Here is a 21,495-nt window from a genome sequence, read left to right on the forward strand (position 1 = left end):
TTTGAAAATATGTTGAATATAGAATAGATTTGAAAATATGTTGAATAGAGTTTAAATTTGGAAATATGTTGAATATACATTAGATTTGGAAATATGTTGAACATAGATTGGATTTGGAAATATGTTGAATATATATTGCAGTTTGAAGTATGTTGAATAGAGATTGGATTAATGGAAATATCTTCGTTGGATATACGAGTAGATTTGATTTGGAAGTATATCGAATATTGATTAGATTTGGAAGTATGTTTATATAGATTGGATTATTGGAAATACCATTGTTGGATATACGAGTAGATTTGGTTTGGAAGTTATCGAATATTGATTAGATTTGGAAGTATGTTGTATATAGATTGGATTATTGGAAATACCATTGTTGGATATACGAGTAGATTTGATTTGGAAGTTATCGAATATTGATTAGATTTGGAAGTATGGTGTATATAGATTGGATTTCGAAATATGTTGAATATAGAGTGGATTTGGAAGCATGTTGAATATAAATAGATGAATATATAAACATGTGTAAAATAGATTTGAAAATACGTTGAAAACAGATTGTCTTTGGAAAATATGTTCAATATGGATTGGTTTTGAAAATAAGTTAACATTCTGTTTTATTAAAAAAACAATAATCTTATGATGAGTGCATTTATTTCTCATTATATTCTTTATCATTACGCCGTATTTGTTACTTTATGATCTTGTGCATGTTATTGATGCTTATATTTCATTTTAAACTGTCATATTTTAAAAGACACATAGGCCTAAATGAATTCATTTACTATGCACAGAAAGAGTAATCTAGTTGTAGTCTCTCAACTCAAAGTCACCGACAGCCAGGATAGGTCCCAGCTGAAGACCTTTCCTTGAGGTGAGTATGCGCCACATTTTGAAGTAAGGCTGTAAGTCTGATTAATTTTTTTACCTGGGCTTAAGTAGTAAGAAGGAAATTAACGCAGTGAATGTTACCTAGCAGTACTCCAAACACAACTGGTCCGGGTATTAAAGCCAGAGCACAGATCAGAACTTCAGTGAAGCCGACTGACATTGACTTGTCGTCTTCAGCCACACATCTGGAACAGAATTGCAGTGATGCAGCTCAGCATAATATTCATTGTCATACTCAGTGTTTATTTCACGATGTTGAAAACGATTTCTAAGTGCTCTGTTTGACACGACTTAATGTTGAAAATTATACGGAACAATTTTCTGGGACATTCACAGACTACATAGAATACAACGTAGAACTTTGCACGTGCTATGGTTGACTGAAAACGTTATGCGTAACAGATATGATACAGAAAGAAGCGCTACTGTGCATACCTGAACTGTACGATAACGTTACCAGCCCTGCCGGAAGAGCCGAAGAAGGTGAGGATACACCTGGCCACGAGGTATATCGTGAACTTTGTGGTGCAGTCTACTGGGCACTGACCTTCTGTAGCCCAGCCTCCACCATCCTCCCCGATACAGCTGCAGTTTCCGTACGTCTGTAAGAACAGAATGTTACATCAAAACTTTCTTCAAATCTGTGTGCAACGTAATAACGACGTGATATTGCGGGTTAGGGAGAAGAGGCAGGAAAACCATAGAATCGCTAGTCACACTTCAAGGTGATGATGGGACAGCAACTGTCACGACTAGAGAAAAACAGAACGTGGTATACCAGATAGAGAGTCGTTTCCAAGACTATAGTGAAGATCATGTAAGTGTAGTTCCTAAAAGTCTAATTTGGTCGTCTCTTCAGTGTTGCCAACTAATACCAGATATCACCAAAGAGGGTAAAATCACAATGTTACGTACTGAAATAATAATAATAATAATAATAATAATAATAATAATAATAATAATAATAATAATAATGATAATAATACAGTATTAACACTAACAATGTCTTGCTTATTTACCACATCTCATCTTTATGCAGCGAGGTGTTTCCTAAATGTTTCAATAATTTATTTATGAAATAGTGTATTTTCCTCCTGGACATCTCGGATATTATCTTGGTGGTTAGGATTAGTATGATCTAATATTACAATTTATTTTGCCATGCTACATGAAATTTATTGCTTTGACTAAAGAGTTTACGATTCAAGAGACCTAACCTAAAATGTATTTACCTACTTGCATTTTCATCAGTTTGCTTTACTGTAAACCGAAATCATTGCTGCCAACATAACAGTTAGAAAATAACTACAGTTGTAGTATTTGTCAGTACCCTAAATTCGAAACGAAGTTGGTAAACGAAAATTAAACCTGAGAGCTAGAAAATCACTATACTCCACTAGCATATTTAGTAATAGTGGAAAAATGGTTAGGTTTCACCCTTGGGGTATTAAGTAAGCTGATCCGGACTATATATGAAAACGCAATATCACACATGGTTTATAGTGAGTAAAGTCATCAACGGAAAAGTAATCGTTCTTGCATCAATCAGGGACAGTTTCACTAACATAATGGGTATTATACTAAAATGTTGTTTATACTGTAATATTAATATTAATTATATTTAGCCGACAACTTTTCCACTGCACAACATATCTGCTCCTAAGAAAGATCCATAAACGCAACAGGTTGATGTGACAACATATTCAGGGTACATTATCATTATTTTCTTCTTATTCCTTAATAAAATAAATAATAATAATAATAATAATAATAATAATAATAATAATAATAATAGTAACTCTTCTCGGGTTCTCAGCCAGGTGAGTTGGAGATTAGATTCCAAGCTTTCGACGGCTAGCTCTGCCATCTTCTTCAGGGCATCTTCATCCCTGAAGAAGATGGCAGAGCTAGCTGGAATCTAATCTCCAACTCACCTGGCTGAGAACCCGAGAAGAGTTATTCTATATCAAACGACGGGAAAGCCTCAAGTCATACAATAATAATAATAATAATAATAATAATAATAATAATAATAATAATAATAATAATAACAATAATAATAATAATAATAATAATAATAATAATAATAATGTGGCGCCATGTTGGAAGATCTGGTTGCCTCGGAAGTTGCGCACGCATCTAGTGCGAGGGAAGGCGCAGGGCGACGCGGAGCAGAGGGAGCAGGAGGGGACATCTAGAAGCGTATCCTTCTGGAAGTTTCGCAAAGCCACGCGAACCGAAGATTCGCGAAAGTGTGATTTAATAAATAAAAGGTGCGAGTGAGCCAGCAGTTGGTTAGTCAGCTGCGAGAGGTAGCTAGTCTTCCAAGTCTTGGAGCAAGGTGAACTTGAGTTCGACGTGCAGTGAACTTGAGTAGGTCCGCAACTGTGGCAGCGTCCAGGCGAGTGCGGCGTATCCGGAAGTCTCGAGTTCGAAGTGCAGTGAACTGTATCTGGAAGTCTTGGGTTCGAAGTGCAGGGAACTGTATCTGGAAGACTTGGGATTCGACGTACCGTGAATTTGAGTGAGTGAGCTAGAAGAACTAGCCAAGACGAACGAACTGTGAACTGAGAACTGACAGTTTTGTTTTGTACATAGTGCTTTGTGAACATTAGTTGAAATTAGGAGTACAATGTTGTTCTTCTCAATAATACACGTGAAATGTCATTGTCGTTCGGTGGAGTGCAATAACGACTACTGTGTTGCTTGGAATACCCATTGTTGACGGTTGTGTAGTTAAAGATAGAAATAAAAGTCACATTATTGTTGAATAAAAGTTACAATAATAATAATAATAATAATAATAATAATAATAATAATAATAATAATAGTGATAATGGTAGTAGTAGCAGCAGCAGCAACAGTAGCAGTAGTAGTAGCAGCAGCAGCAGTAGTAGTAGTAGTAGTAGTAGTAGTAGTAGTAGTAGTAGTAGTAGTAGTAGTAGTAGTAGTACCTTCATTTTCCATAACTATGGTCCTGAAACACAACTATGGTCCACGATACAACCATTCAAATTTTGTACTTCATACCGTAGTACCTCGTTTATCTATATTTTTGCTGTATTGTAGTTTTAAGTCACTGCAGCTATCTACAAACGGTCTATGTTACTTCTACAATGTTCTTTGAATGGTTGTATCATGGACCATAGTTGTGTTCCAGGATCATAGTTATGGGAAATTACGGTAGTAGTAGCAGTGGTAGTGATAGTGGTCGTAGTGGTAGTGGTAGTGGTCGTAGTGGTAGTAGTAGTAGTGGTAGTAGTAGTAGTAGTAGTAGTAGTAGTAGTAGTAGTAGTAGTAGCATTAACGGGTGTACGCATGGAAACAGGTTCCACTTAAGCCTTGGTTTTTCTGAACCGACGCATGCGACGTGCAACAGGCCACGTTCTCCTTTCCATAAATTCTTCACCAGCATGTGTTTTATACAAAGACTAATTTACGATGAACTGTTGCCATATTAATAATGCAGCGACATGAAAAACTTTGAATACAAGTCTGAAAGAGAATTAAATCGCAAAGTAAACAGACCAGCGGTCCTGGTGTTGTGGAAGTGAAGGCCTGATGGCCTTAACTACACCAGAATAAATAAATAAATAAATAAATAAATAAATAAAATAAGTAAGTAAATAAATAAATAAATAAATAAATAAATAAATAAATAAATAAATAAATAAACATACCAAGTCTAAGTGTCAGGGCATTAAGTTTATACCAGTACCAAGGTATAATGAAGTTCACTAATTGTCCAAACTCTCGCTGTTCATCTGAGAATAGTATATTATTATTATTTATTAATAGGAGCAACGGAATATTTCTACTTATTGTTCTAGATCGAAAAAAAATCACAGTATTTCCCATAAAAAAAATCTTTACGCTCCTATGTCACTGAACAGAAATCGGCTTCGTTCGTCCCAAAGTCACGTGAACCATTCTGCGCAACTGTACACCCTCTCTATATTATACAGGGACATCATTTTATTTTTACTAACATTTTTAATATTAACCTGGCTATACCTTTAGAGAACCGGAAACACAGATTGCTCCCCCTTCCACGACTGTAGTTCGATGATACTTGCGTAACACACAAACAAATCACTTTACTAGGTATAGGAGGGAAGAAAAGTAGTTTATCCATTTATGTAAACTAGGAAATATCGCGATTTTGAGTTCGATAATTTTCATTAGGTTTTTGTTTAATCTTAATACAGTACTGTATTAAGAATAAGTGTTTTTACTCACGAACTGAGTTAGCCATTCGAACGTATTCATTATGCAGTGTATATTACTGTATACTGTCTACAGCACATTAGCGTACAATATAGAGAATGAAGTTAAATTGAAAAATAATCATAATATGGATATTTAAAAACATTTTTGAAAATGGTGGCCGTTCATTTCGATACAGGCTTCAGTTCTTTTGTGCATATTATCGTACTATAGACTATTGCATCTAATTCCAATTGCCAGTTTCGTCCTTCGTACTAGTAACTCATGTTGAAATAATTCTGTACCTACTCTAAAAAAGAGTACCTTATGTACTGTAAATTCAATCTTCACTTCTGCCCGACTGCACAGATAAAATTACTCAGACATGATATCTACTGTCCAAGTGGTTATGTCGCAGGATCGTAGAAAGGGGGAAAATCACGTGACAGTGAATTACTTAACGAGGCCCTTTTATTTAAGTTATTTTAAACAGTTGTATAATATTACGTAAACGTCCAATTCCTAACAGAAATTAATGTTTTCAGAAAAGAGCTAAGACAGCCATGGTTTTGCAGAGGGGCGAACAGAAGCAGGTGGGGGAAATCGGGATGCGACGTAGGCAAACGGACAGTACCTGTGCGAAAATATGATTCAATATTGAAAGCTCTTTCGTCACTGGAAAACGGGAACATATTTCTGGAACGTACTATACTCACTCAGTGCTGTTTACTATATGCGGTCTTGGATCTGTGTGTAGAGGGGAACTTCATTAGTAGAAGGGGTGGGAGTGAAGTACATTCAAAAACTCAGGTACAATAAAAATTGAAGTAAAAATAAAATGATGTCCCTGTACTAACTCTGTGATCATATCAGACTCGTTAGCGACATAATAATTAGCGTGGCGTACCTTGGTACCATTTATCATTTCAATTGTAGTGCAGCCCGCATGACAGGCCGAGTAGAATGTGGTGCTGCTATCTGACGAGCATACTGGAGAGTACTTGAGCATGGTGCCACAGTCACAGCCGCTGTTGCAGGCCGCTGTTAGATTCCAGCTGCAAGATTAAAATAAACGTTTTTTCATATACTTTCCATCACTACTTGAATCTCATCCTTGATATAGAAAGTACTTATCTTTGGATTGATGGAGACTTAATTTTTAACGGAACACATTTATGCAATTAATTTTTTTTATATTGTGAATTACATTCCTGTCTACGTTACATAACCTCAATCTTATAATTGTGGATTTCAACAATTTCTTGCCGGGCTAACACAAACTTGGTTTCGGAGTGGTGTTTTCTCTTCCTTGCATCCTGATTCTATTAAGTGCCGGTAATTTTTTCACACGAACCTCTACGACGTTTAGCCAATGAATGAAATCAAACATGTATTAATATTCTGGACTAACTCTTACGAAAATGAACATATTTTTGTTTTACAAATTGAAGCCCTAGGAATATTAACAAGTATGCATGGAAGGACATTCTTATAAAGATTTTCCAACAGTTAGAAATCTTGACCTTACCTTATGAGTAGATTATTTTCCGGATAATATTTTATGTTAAAAATGAAAGTAATTCATGAATTAATATTGTGTAACAATCAAAATATTAATACAAACAACAAGATCATTCATCTATTAATCTCACAAGTTAACATTCTCATGGGAACAGATAAAAAAGTTTTTTTTTTTTCCGCCATGTTAATAATGTCAAAACAAGTGCTTATACAAATTGAGCGCAATTACGGGGGCCGTAAAATATAAGTGTCCATGGGGCTGTTTACAGAAAAAAAAACACAATTTCATGGAAAGATTTATTGGAGCAAATACAGGAATTGTTCAACTATTTTTAAACCTATTCCCTACCGAAATTGACATCAAATTGAAGCCCTAGGAATATTAACAAGTATGCATGAAAGGATATTCTTACAAAGATTTTCCAACATTTAGAAATCTTGACCTTACCTTATGAGTACATTATTTCCCGGATAATATTTAATGTTAAAATGAAGATAATTCATGAATTAATATTGTGTAACAATCAAAATATTAATACTGTGACGCCCACGTGAGATTCGATCTCACGACCGACGGAGGAGAGGCTAAGTCGGCCTTGTGTTGGGCGGGGTGCGCGCGCATCTGCCTCCTGGGGCATGGCTACGCGCGGTGAAGGAGGGGAGCAGCAGCTTGCGAGATGATTCGAGAATGGAGACACGCGTCGAAATATCGCGATCTATCCAGAACTCGTACTTTCTCGCAACGATAGTTTAGCTATAAAAGAAGAAACGTGAACGAACTTGGGCAGTTCCAGTTCCAGTTTATTCAGCCAGTGAACAGAGCAAGCAAGCCAGTCTTGTGTACCGGAGTTCGACTCGAGTGTGCGTCCGCAACTGCGTCAGCATCCGAAGGCCTGAGTTCGAGTGCAGTGGACCGCAGTTGGAGGGATCTGAGTTCGAGTGCAGTGGACCGCAGTTGGAGGGACCTGAGTTCGAGTACAGTGGACTGTCTCTGAAGGTCTGTGGTTCGAGATACTGTGAACTCGAGTGACTGAGCTAGAAGAACTGTGAACTGAAAACTAACAGTTCTGATTTGTAAATAGTTCTTTGTAAATATTAGTTAAGATTAACAGTTCATTGTTGTTCGTAATAGTCCAAGTAAATTGTCATTGCCGTCAGTGGAGTGCTATAACGAATACTGTGTTGAGTGAAAATCCTATTGTTGACGAGAGCGTTTAAGGTGAATTGTAGAAAGGAATTATTGTTGGAAGAATAAAATCCTATTGTTGAGTTGAAATAAAATTCACAATACAAAACAACAGATCATCCATCTATTACTCTCACAAGTTAACATTCTCATGGGAACAAATAAAAAAGTTTTTTTACACCATGTTAATAATGTCAAAACAAGTGCTTATACAAATTTTGATTATTTGAGCGCAATTACGGGGGCCGTAAAATATAAGTTTCCATGGGGCTGTTTACAGAAAGAAAATACAATTTCATGGAAAGATTTATTGGAGCAGATACAGGAATTGTTCAACTATTTTTAAACGTATTCCCTACCGAAATTGACATCAGCTTTTGTATCCCTGTGTCGTAGAACTCTGCCGTCTGGGATCGAAACCAGTGTGTGACAGCCATCTGCGCCTCTCTGCCAATCCCATGATATGACAAATATCTCAGTTCCAGTGGGGAATATGTTAAAAAATAGTTCAAAAGTTATCGTATCTGGTCCAATAATTTTTTTCGAATGAAATTGTGTTTTCTTTCTGTAAACGGCGCAGGGAAACTTATTTTTACGGCCCTCATAGTTGCACTCGAGTGGCCAAAATTTGTTTAAGCAATTGTTTTGACATTATTAACATCGTGGGGAAAAAAAAAACTTTTTTATCTGCCCCAATGAGAATGTTAGCTTGTCTGCTGTTATAAAAGAAAAACAGTTGACTATTCATGTATTATAATCTCCCAGTCTCCAATGCACTGCTTTTTTAACAGTGATGTCAAAGAAAGAGCGCATGAACGACGTTCGATTCCTTCGCGTGCTTACGTGCTGGAGTGGAATTCCGTAAACACAGAAACGAGCAAGACACAGGGCGGACAAAGTGAAAATGATCTGGTGTCCAGATATAATAATTCGTTACACATTTGTTTATACATTTATATTAAATGCAATTATCTGATAGCTGAATAATTTATATATGCTTTACAGTAGTCAGCCAAGATTAGTTTTGTGGATTATTATAGCCGAGTACTGTTTTAGTAACTTAAAAATAACGTAAAATATAGAATGATTTCTGAATATTCTTGGTTATTACAATTACTATCTTCAATAATAGAGAAAATAGGAAAATTACAAAATGAAGTTTAATCAGAATAGTCAGCCAAGGTTAGTTTTGTAGACTATTACAGCCGACAGCCATATGAACTTGGAATTTTAATCTGTTTGTTTTTATTCACCATTGGCTATAATTACGATAATGTGATTCTGACAAATAAACATGAATGATTCATTGATTGATTGACTGACTGACTGATTGATTGATTGATTGATCGAATACTGCTTTACAAATAACATAACATATATAATGATTTGTGAACATTCTTGGTTATTAAAATTACTACTGTATTTTCTGTAACGGCGAAAATAAGGAAAATTAACATTCCAAAATGAAGTTTAATCAGAATAGTCAGCCAAGGTTAGTTTTGCAGACTATTATCGTCGACAGCCATATGAACTTGGAATTTTAATCTGTTTGTTTTTATTCACCATTGGCTATAATTACGATAATGTGATTCTGACAAATAAACATGAATGATTCATTGATTGATTGACTGACTCACTGACTGATTGATTGATTGATTGATTGATCGAATACTGATTTACAAATAACATAACATATATAATGATTTGTGAACATTCTTGGTTATTAAAATTACTACTGTATCTTCTGTAACGGCGAAAATAAGGAAAATTAACATTCCAAACTGAAGTTTAATCAGAATAGTCAACCAAGGTTAGTTTTGCAGAATATTATAGCCGACAGCCAAATGAACTTGGAATTTTAATCTGTTTGTTTTTATTCACCATTGGCTATAATTACGATAATGTGATTCTGACAAATAAACATGATTGATTGATTGATTGATTGATTGACTGACTGATTGGTTGATTGATTGATCGAATACTGCTTTACAAATAATATAACATATATAATGATTTGTGAACATTCTTGGTTAATAAAATTACTACTGTATCTTCTGTAACGGTGAAAATAAGGAAAATTAACATTCCAAAATGAAGTTTAATCAGAATAGTCAGCCAAGGTTAGTTTTGCAGACTATTATAGCCGACAGTCATATGAACTTGGAATTTTAATCTGTTTGTTTTTATTCACCATTGGCTATAATTACGATAATGTGATTCTGACAAATAAACATGAATGATTCATTGATTGATTGACTGACTGACTGACTGATTGATTGATTGATTGATCGAATACTGAATTACAAATAACATAACATATATAATGGTTTGTGAACATTCTTGGTTATTAAAATTACTATTGTATCTTCTGTAACGGCGAAAATAAGGAAAATTAACATTCCAAAATGAAGTTTAATCAGAATAGTCAGCCAAGGTTAGTTTTGCAGACTATTATAGCCGACAGTCATATGAACTTGGAATTTTAATCTGTTTGTTTTTATTCACCATTGGCTATAATTACGATAATGTGATTCTGACAAATAAACATGAATGATTCATTGATTGATTGACTGACTGACTGATTGATTGATTGATCGAATACTGCTTTACAAATAACATAACATATATAATGATTTGTGAACATTCTTGGTTAATAAAATTACTACTGTATCTTCTGTAACGGCGAAAATAAGGAAAATTAACATTCCAAAATGAAGTTTAATCAGAATAGTCAGCCAAGGTTAGTTTTGCAGACTATTATAGCCGACCGTCATATGAACTTGGAATTTTAATCTGTTTGTTTTTATTCACCATTGGCTATAATTACGATAATGTGATTCTGACAAATAAACATGGTGATTGATTGATTGATTGACTGACTGACTGATTGATTGATTGATTGATCGAATACTGCTTTACAAATAACATAACATATTTAATGGTTTGTGAATATTCTTGGTTATTAAAATTACTACTGTATCTTCTGTAACGGCGAAAATAAGGAAAATTAACATTCCAAAATGAAGTTTAATCAGAATAGTCAGCCAAGGTTAGTTTTGCAGACTATTATAGCCGACAGTCATATGAACTTGGAATTTTAATCTGTTTGTTTTTATTCACCATTGGCTATAATTACGATAATGTGATTCTGACAAATAAACATGAATGATTCATTGATTGATTGACTGACTGATTGATTGATTGATTGATCGAATACTGCTTTACAAATAATATAACATATATAATGATTTGTGAACATTCTTAGTTAATAAAATTACTACTGTATCTTCTGTAACGGTGAAAATAAGGAAAATTAACATTCCAAAATGAAGTTTAATCAGAATAGTCAGCCAAGGTTAGTTTTGCAGACTATTATAGCCGACAGTCATATGAACTTGGAATTTTAATCTGTTTGTTTTTATTCACCATTGGCTATAATTACGATAATGTGATTCTGACAAATAAACATGAATGATTCATTGATTGATTGACTGACTGATTGATTGATTGATTGATCGAATACTGCTTTACAAATAACATAACATATATAATGATTTGTGAACATTCTTGGTTATTAAAATTACTACTGTATCTTCCGTAACGGCGAAAATAAGGAAAATTAACATTCCAAAATGAAGTTTAATCAGAACAGTCAGCCAAGGTTAGTTTTGCAGACTATTATCGTCGACAGCCATATGAACTTGGAATTTTAATCTGTTTGTTTTTATTCACCATTGGCTATAATTACGATAATGTGATTCTGACAAATAAACATGATTGATTGATTGATTGATTGATTGACTGACTGATTGATTGATTGATCGAATACTGCTTTACAAATAACATAACATATATAATGGTTTGTGAACATTCTTGGTTAATAAAATTACTACTGTATCTTCCGTAACGGCGAAAATAAGGAAAATTAACATTCCAAAATGAAGTTTAATCAGAATAGTCAGCCAAGGTTAGTTTTGCAGACTATTATAGCCGACAGTCATATGAACTTGGAATTTTAATCTGTTTGTTTTTATTCACCATTGGCTATAATTACGATAATGTGATTCTGACAAATAAACATGAATGATTCATTGATTGATTGACTGACTGACTGATTGATTGATTGATCGAATACTGCTTTACAAATAACATAACATATATAATGATTTGTGAACATTCTTGGTTATTAAAATTACTACTGTATCTTCCGTAACGGCGAAAATAAGGAAAATTAACATTCCAAAATGAAGTTTAATCAGAATAGTCAGCCAAGGTTAGTTTTGCAGACTATTATAGCCGACAGTCATATGAACTTGGAATTTTAATCTGTTTGTTTTTATTCACCATTGGCTATAATTACGATAATGTGATTCTGACAAATAAACATGAATGATTCATTGATTGATTGACTGACTGACTGACTGATTGATTGATTGATTGATCGAATACTGATTTACAAATAACATAACATATATAATGATTTGTGAACATTCTCGGTTATTAAAATTACTACTGTATCTTCTGTAACGGCGAAAGTAAGGAAAATTAACATTTCAAAATGAATTTCACCTACGATTGCTGTTCGATACCAACCTTGTAATATTTGGTACTATGTTATTTGAAGTAACAAGTCGAACCGTAGCACGCATACTGTCATCAAATAATTTGGCCCTTAGTCTTGACTTTGTTAGCTTCATAAATTAAAAAAATTGTTCACATACATATGAGCTACCGAAAATTGTTATAATTTGAGTTGCAAATTTGCGGACCATAGGATACAGTTCAGGGCTCAAACATTTGTAAAAGGTAAGGAGGTCCTCATTATTATATGCATGTTTTAACAACGTTATATTCCCAATATCAATTATTTGTAGCTGCAATCTAGTGGTACAGTTTCTATGTTTGCAGCAAGAGGTCGATAGAAAAGTTCTAGTTTATTTCGCTGGGTGCATGATTAATGCCAACTGCACACTGTACACCCCTCACTGAAGCACGTATTCGTAGCTGGCGCGCTCTGCTTGCTCCAGTGGCGCAAGCTTTCTCGTAGCGCATATACGCTCTGATTGACATCCCTTACAGCAGTAAAATTTTGGAAATGTTCAACATTTCTTTCCTCCATTACTGTATCTTGTACAATAATGAAAATTAGTATGTGTAAAACATTGTCCTTTAGCTATATGAAGAAAATATTTTAGGATTAAAAAAAATTATTTATATTTCTTTTTTCAAAATTCAGTTCACTGTGCAGTGATGACGCGTTTCCCACATAACTAAAAAAAATATCCAACATGCTGTGATGAAATTTCTTGTGTGTATTATTGCATGTCATATCTAAAATATGATGCAAGATCACTTCTCTACCTTTGATAGATTGTCTGATAAAACATAAATTCATTTAAAAATAGTCAAATAACAGTATTTTCTTCTAACACAAAATAACAAAAATATTATTTATTAAGAAATGTAGTTGAAAGAGCATGATATTGTAAACATGAGTTTCAGCAATAAAATAAAAGAGAAAGAACGTGAAAAAGTTAACAGGTTTATGAGTTATGAAGGAAACGCTTCATCACTGCACAGTAAACTGCCACCATTTTGAATTTTGAAAAAGAAAATATACCGGTATACAATTTTTTTAAAACTGTAAAAATATTTTTTCATATAGCAGAAGAACTGTGTTTTACATATACCAGTTTTCATTATTGTACAAGATACAGTAATGGAGGAAAAAATGTTGAATATTTCCAAAAAAATTACTGTTGTAAGCTGTACCTAACCCCTTAAAGCTTTGAAGGACCAAGAGAAAAAGTTTAAAACAGAATTAATAAAATTTCTGCATATTCAAACCTTCTGTTCAACTTATGAATTGTTTATGCTTGTAAATTAAATTAATTAACTTCCTATGTATCTATTAGCGAAATATAACATGGAAAAAATCATAGTTACTCTCTCTTCTTCGGAGCGAGAGGCACAATTCCGAAAACCTTTGTGAAGTGTAGGAAAAATACAAGCTGAAAAGAAATCATCACGATGCCATCGTCACCACCATAATACATTTTCTGTAGAGATATTTAGCCAGCATCTTTATGGTGTACACTCAATTTAAATTATACTAAGTTCTGTTTTTCTTATGTGTCTTAATCTCTTTTGTTTGAAATCTGTTTATATAATTTTTCATTTTAAATTTTATTGTAAGCTCTTCTGTGTCGCAAGGAAAACCCAAAACATTGGGTCAGACTAATGAATTAAATTAAATTACATATTTTTGTATAATTTTTTAATTGTTCCACTCTCAGAGCTACAAAGCTAATATAAAATCTACATATGGAATACAATATCTGTAATGTAATATCATATAATCTACTGGTACCATTATGTTTTGTTACCAGATTATCAATGTCACCTGTTTTACATTTTACGTTACAGTTTCCATAGTCAAAGCATTTGTTGTTTCCACTATACCTTGACCAAAACTACTTCCGACTTGACAGCTTATACAGAAGGGGGAGCAGTGTTGTCATGTTGCCCATCTTTCGTGTAAGCGAGCGCGCTGCCGATAGAGTGCAGTAATGAACGGCTGACATGAACACATACATTTCTAACCAATTTGTTGAACACTGGGCATTAAAATTTGTGTACATTATTATTTTTATTAGCCTATAATAATAGAAAAAAAATAATAATTAGTAGTAGTAGTAGTAGTAGTAGTAGTAGTAGTAGTAGTACCGGTATTCTTCAATGTAAACACCGCCAGAAAAGCGTCGAAAGGACTGTAAACTGTAAAAACAGTTTTAATTTAATACGAAGCCTCTACTTTTATGAGTGTCGGTATTCTTCAATGTAATATTGTTAGAAAGGCGTTGAAAAAATTGTAAGCTGTAAAAATATTTATGATTAAAAATCTGCACGGCCTTTTCCTTTTCAAATATTGGTAACAGTGCTCTCATTAATTTTAACACAAGCAACAGTTCTCATTACGACTTGCGCCAAAGGTAAAAGAGGCCCGCCATTATTTTTTCTCCTGTCAAAATACTCTCTTACATAACACACCATCTCTCGCGCTTGACCCTTTAACGGGACACCTTGTCCAATATTATTTATTCTCCGCCTTCTTTCCTTCCTTCCGACATTGCACAAGTCATCTATTTAAAAACTCTAGCAGAAACTATAAACTCCACCAATGACAACGAAGATAATAGTGTAATATAATTTAAACACAATAATTATCGATACACTAAAACAATAATACAACTAAATAATATTTTTAATTCGCACAAAGCACGCGTTAACCAGCCAACTCAGTCATTCCGGCCACTGTATTCACCACTAGGCCCTGGTATTCACGTGCAACTTGTAAACATAGACAAGGCAACACCGTCCCGTTACCATGGTTACGCGTCTCTTGTGATTGGTTGATTTGAATGGTTGCCATGGTAACATGCTAAAGGCGCCATTTTTCAGGTCGGAAGTTGTTTTGGACCAACGAGTTAGAAAGAGAAAGATATAGAGTGGTCATTGCGCCGCCATGTTTGAAGAAAATTGAACGACCGTCGGTAATGAACTTATGCGCCCAAAACAAAGTGGGCGTGGTGATAACTGACATTAGAATCGTCAGCTGTCTTAATTTCGTTTGCATGAATCAGTTAAACTGAAGTGGAAAAACCTAGTATTTCATCAAATACGTGCTAGGAACTTAATCTAAACTTATGTACACTAAATTTAAAACACTTGAGCTATTCCTAGAAGGAATGCTTAAAAGAATAACCTAAGCAAAATTGTCATGTAGTATGACAAGAAGTCCTAGCAAATAATTATACTGAAGAAAATGTTAATATTCCTAGGTTCTTTTAAATGCGACCTGCAAGATTGCCTATAAAATGAACCAGTATGATTCGGATGATTTTATTAAATTGTTTTCCCAGTCTCTACACGTTGCAAAACTATTTACTATACCATAAGATATAGAATGAAAGTAGGCCCTATGTGTAGTAAACAACCTTTACCTCCAAGCTTGTAACGTGGGTGAAACATGACAAAACACGCTTTCAGTTTTTTGTTACAGTAAAGTATCGAAATGTGAACGTGAGGCCAACAGCCGGCTGGTCTGTCTGAGCCTTTCAAGGCCTGTGGCACCACAGGTAATTATTAGTGTATAATTGAGCACCCACGTACAATAATGGGGTAAGTAGTTACGAAATATATTCATACTTACCCCATTATTGCACGTGGGTGCTCAATTATGTTCTTTCATGTCCTTCCAGTCAAAATACTAACAACAATACGACCTACCCCAGAGTTTTGCGTTATTTTGGATGCGAGTGTCGAAATACAATTTTAATATTTGATTGCTATTACTAGGTTTGAAACGGAATTGTAGCGGTTTTATCCGTATTTAGTTTAACTTTATTACTAGTGAACCATTTATTTGATTAATCGTTTGTCTTCGAAATAGGCCTACTTCTTATAAGCTACAGCTCATCGTCTTCTTGTATAAGCAGTAAGGACAGAAGGAGCAGAAATAAAGGATGCCGGTGTCGAAATACAGTTTTAATATTGTATTGCTATTTGTTTTTCTCTGGGTCTGAAACGGAATTGTATTGGTTTTATCCGTATTTAGTTTAAGTGCATTACCAGTGAACCATTTATTTTGTTTATGCCGGACGTTGTTACACATTTATGCATGAAAAAAAAAAGTGCTGCTAAATAACAAAACTATGGACTTAACTTCATAAAATTTACATGAAATATGATATATCAGTTGTCTTTTTCCTTTTGACATTGCAGTTATATGCAGCACACACAACAAGCATGTTTTTTCTTCGTTTTTATGTAGTTCTTACCTCCGTTATACAACATTGTAAGCAGACGAATTTTTACAAAGATGGGCGCTTAGCTCAGATCTGCCGTGTTTCGCGGTGGCACCGCAAAGAGCGCTGTACAGGACAACATGGCCACTCTATAATCTTCTCTTTCTAACTCGTTGTTTTGGACAGACCATAAGAATGTTAGAATGGAACAAAAGCATCGGACTTCTTTTTAGGGTAAATTAAATGTGTGTCATTTCTAAAATTTCAAGAATTATTTGAAATTTGAGTACTCGGAACGTAACAAAATAAATTGTATTTCCATAGCAACGTTATAACAAAGACAGTGCGGTTGTGACCACGGTAAAAGAAGGTTGTGTTTCTCCGAGCCGGCTTCAATCACTTTGACGAGATTTTATTAGAGCACGCGCACGTATAGTCTCCTGTAGTTTACAGTGTAAGTGAAACAGTGCGGCCAAATAAGGTGTTCTAGTAATAGATATTATACATCTACTTAATACAAATAATTGTGCTTTATGTGGAATTCAAGAAGAATGACGATATTTCGTGGTGTCAACACCATCAAGATTCAATTTGAAACTACACTAACGAGACCTACAGCAATGGAACTGCATCAGTGGATACAACAAGGTAACAGCAGATCAGTTAGACATGGTACAGCTCAACACACAGGAAAAATTACGTAGAGTATCCACCGGCCACTGAACGAATATTGCACACTTTTATCACTGCCAATGTGGCGCTATAAACCAATTTTCAATACTTTTACCATAGTCACAACACAATAACTGTGGAATTATCATACAGATTTATATATATCACAAAACATACACTGAACGAATTAAATGTAATTATTATGAACGTCGCCATATTTTCTTCATGGAATTACGATCCACTTCCACTAGATGGCTACCGACACGTGTAGCAGGGTCGACAATACATGCAAACGAAATGATAGCATACTAAACGTGAGAAATGTTACTACAGATGTGTAGTATTATGTGACAGGTTAGGTTAGATGTGTGTTATGTGACAGGTTAGGTTAGGTTAGGTTTGATTAGGTGTGTAGTATTACGAGAGAGGTAAGGTTAGGTTTGATGAGGTATGTAGTATTATTACTATGTTGGTGACACTGAAACCCACTGTTACATTAACGAAATATGGCCGTATTCTTCATTCACTCGCGACGATTTTCGTATATAAGGTACGTATTTAGGGCGGGTTGGGTGGACTTAATGCTCTCCTAGTGATCAATGAATTTCTACTAATCAATACTGTAAATCCAAGGCATTTTCGAGGTATTTTATCAAGTTTATATAGTGGTTGGGACATAAGTAATATTCACCATTTACAGTTAACCTCCCCCTCCCCCTCCCCCCGAAATACCGAACTCGGCAGTGACACAAGTGGAAACCAATATGGAAACATTGTATCAATAATAAACGAACAGTGGAGTACAGCTTTTCCCTTCCCAGTCAACAACGGAATTAGGATAGTAAAAATGCAAATAAAACACATATTTCTGGAACAGTAAACATTGCTCTATTCCCTGCTCAGATACGAGTAACATACGTGGGATAACCGCAGTTGTGTTTCGTCTGCCACGAGCCAGGTCATCTAAATGAAAAATATCCTAAATAGAAAACCAAATTGAACGTGAGTGTTCAACGTGGAAACTACTGTTAAGAGAAGTTGTTGCGGGTATTTCTGAGTGTCTCGGGACAGCTTCTCTTGCCGCTGGGAGGGGGGAGAGGAAAATTGAGGTCATTGTTGAGGAACATTAATGCCAAGTTACCATATTATGCACTCTGTTTCGTTCTGTTGAAATTTTTAGTTTACTCTGACATTAATTTAGTTTGCTTTGCTGGACGATTTTGTGCATCGGACATTTTCATCGACAAGGCATTTAATTGTTGGACCACTTCTTTTATGGACTATTTTGTCGTAGAATCAAATTTGCATTTTTAGGCTTCTATGGTGAATGTAAAAAGATAAATTTTCGGGAACTCCACCGTGTCCTGGAATTTAATATTTCTAACGGTTCGAACATCAGGATAACTAGGTAATAGAAGAGACGACCCTTCCAGGTTACGTGAAATACTTACGAAAGTCTCTTTCTGAGGACCATATTTCTAAACCAAATTGTATGTGCATCTTTTCTCACGGACCTTTTCCCTGTGAGCCTTTTGTTTTGGAACATACCTTTGGTAATGAACGAAGTATGTGATTCCTTGGGAAATATTACTTTGATGATGGAGCCTGCACGTAGTTCCAAGACATTGAGATTATTATTATTATTATTATTATTATTATTATTATTATTATTATTACATTAAGTGTACGCGTGAATTTCGGTAGAGAATGAGAAAACTCACTTAGGCCATTTTTAGGTTTCATTGTGTTACCTCCAGAATTTAATTTGTGACATGAGGAATGAATGTTCGGTAAATTTTGCTTGAGATCCTCCCGTTCAGGGACAGCATTCTTGTACAGCCCATAAATCTCTGTTTCACTTTTCTTTCTAAGGAAGCCGTGATAATTTTGATGTATAACTACGTCTTTCTCCACACTGCGTTTGGTGGGAGTAACTTGGGAATAGACCGTCACAAAATGCAACCATTTCTAAAAGCTATAAGAGGATTATGAGGAGAAAATGGGGGAGTGCAAGGAGAACAAGGGGAAGACAAGGAGAACAATGGGAATATAAGGTGAACAAGGGGAAGAAAGGGCAAAAAAAAAAGACAAGTACAAGGAAAACATGGGGAATACAAACATAACAAGGCAGAATAGAAGAAGAATAAAGCGAACACAAGGAGAACAAGGGGAGGACAAGAAGAATAAGAGGAGGTAAAGAGAACAAAGGAAGTGCAAGGAGAACAAGAGGAATATAAGGTGAACAAGGGTAATATGGGTCTGCCAAAAAATATATAAACTATTTAAGGAACGAAAACTATTTATTATGTGTTTGTTTTACGTTTAAATACTGATCACCAGGCTTCGGCCTAGGGGCACAGAGTAACCAGTATGAGGTTTAGAGTACACGGAGTATAAATGACGTCATGACCCGTGTACAGGGGTGACTGCAACAGCACAGGTGGGTCCGTAATGTGCATTACCGTTGTGTGTAGGCCTATTGCTGCTTGGCTGCGGTACGTGTAACAGGCTTCGGCGTAGGGACACCTGATTGAAGGTTACAACTCACGTTAATACTTTAATGGTAGACATTTATTGTCTACTAGGAATGTACTGTATACTGTGCATCTGTACAGAGTGAAATATACGAGTATTTTGTGCCTTACTGTGACGGACTGTTTACATGTCGAGGAACGAAGCCTGCTGATCACACATGTAGTACTGTCTTTAGTTAAGCACTTGGTTACTTTAGATCATACATGGGCACAATTTTCGGTTACGTGAGGCACTCGATTTGAAATAGTTTGTTTACTAGGAGAGGAGACTGCAGAGTAGGATGGGAAATATAAACTGCTGTGACCTGCGTCACCTTATCGTAATCGCTAAGGCGTCAGTGGCGAATTATTAGGAAAGCGCTTGGTTAACGTGAGAGACTCGAAAACTTTTATTCAGTTTGGCAAATTAATTCGGCAGCTTTAATCATAAACCTCTTTGCTATTTCTCCACCATTGAATTGATTTAAATCACAGGCGAGAAATTGCGTAACTAGCCAATAATATTCCATCACGTTGTCTACATTTATTTTCTTGAATATACTGGCGTTTATCAAGATTACTTAATATATTTGCATGTTCTCGACCTAAAATAATTTCAGAAAATCATATTTCGTTTTCTACGCACAATTGCTATTTTTATAAATTTCTTTTGGAAATAATGCATACAAACAACATTTAATTCTTCGTACCTTTTAATGCAGCGTGTTTAAGGTATAACGTCGTATTTAGTGTACTATGCAAATGTTAAGATCATAAATTTTCTTCGGAATGGTATGAAAAATAACATTTAATTTGTCTTACCTTCTAATTCAGCATGTTCTTTATGACATAAGGAGTAATGTCGTTGTATATTAAATTTATTAATGCCCAATAGGATTTTCGAGCGTAACATATATCGTATGTTCTCCCCTTCTAAACAGAAAAAAAACTCTTCCTCCCATTTCTCATGAAATAATCATTTTCTAACGCGTACATACTGCTTTGATAATGCCATTATGCCACCACTGATATTGCTTATGAAACTGATATGAAACCTGCACACGCCTAGGAGCTACGTGAGGGAGGAACGGGGACTGTGAAGATGTCACTCAGAGCGATAAGCTCTGTGAAGGTCAGTGAGGCACTAATTCTCAAGTGAGGCACAATGCCCATCTATGCTTTAGATGTTCAAATGTTCAACATTCTATTAATTGAAATCAGTTGAAAATATAAATATCCCGATACAGTCTGACAAAGAGTATATACATTTTTGGCGGACTCTGTATAAGGAGAACAAAGAAACACAAGGAGAACAGGGGGAAAACGAAAAGAACCAGGGAAATACAAGGAAAACATTGAGAATACAAAAAAGAACAAGGCAGAATAGAAGAAGAACAAAGGGAACACAAGGAGAATAAGAGAAGATAAGAGAACAAAAAAGTACAAGGAGAAAAAGGGGAATCAAAGGAGAAAAAGGGAATACAAGGTGAACAATAGGAAGACAAAGAGCACAAGGAGAATACAAGAAAAACAAGGGGAATGGAAGAAGAAGAAGAGAGAATAGAAGGACAACAAAGGAAACACAAGGAGAACAAGGGAAAGACAAGTAGAATACAAGGAGAATAAGGAAAGATAAAGAGAGCAAGAGGAAAACAAGAACAAGAGAAATGCAGGATAAACAAAGGAAAAACAAGCAGAA

The 21,495-nt window shown here is 35.0% G+C and overlaps 1 protein-coding gene across 2 annotated transcripts in view; it reads right to left on the reverse strand.

Moving 5' to 3' along the window:
• LOC138694952 (solute carrier organic anion transporter family member 74D-like) overlaps positions 1-21,495 on the reverse strand; it is a 60,139-nt gene that overhangs the window by 7,029 nt on the left and 31,615 nt on the right. For both annotated transcript variants that reach the window (XM_069819173.1, XM_069819172.1), the window contains exons 9-11: positions 6,005-6,152; positions 1,327-1,493; positions 973-1,076 (exon numbers count right to left, since the gene is read on the reverse strand). In XM_069819173.1, coding sequence (XP_069675274.1) covers positions 973-1,076; positions 1,327-1,493; positions 6,005-6,152 — 419 coding nt within the window. The remainder of the gene's footprint in view (positions 1-972; positions 1,077-1,326; positions 1,494-6,004; positions 6,153-21,495) is intronic.

Source organism: Periplaneta americana, chromosome 2, assembly GCF_040183065.1.
Source record: "Periplaneta americana isolate PAMFEO1 chromosome 2, P.americana_PAMFEO1_priV1, whole genome shotgun sequence".
Lineage (NCBI taxonomy): Eukaryota > Metazoa > Arthropoda > Insecta > Blattodea > Blattidae > Periplaneta > Periplaneta americana.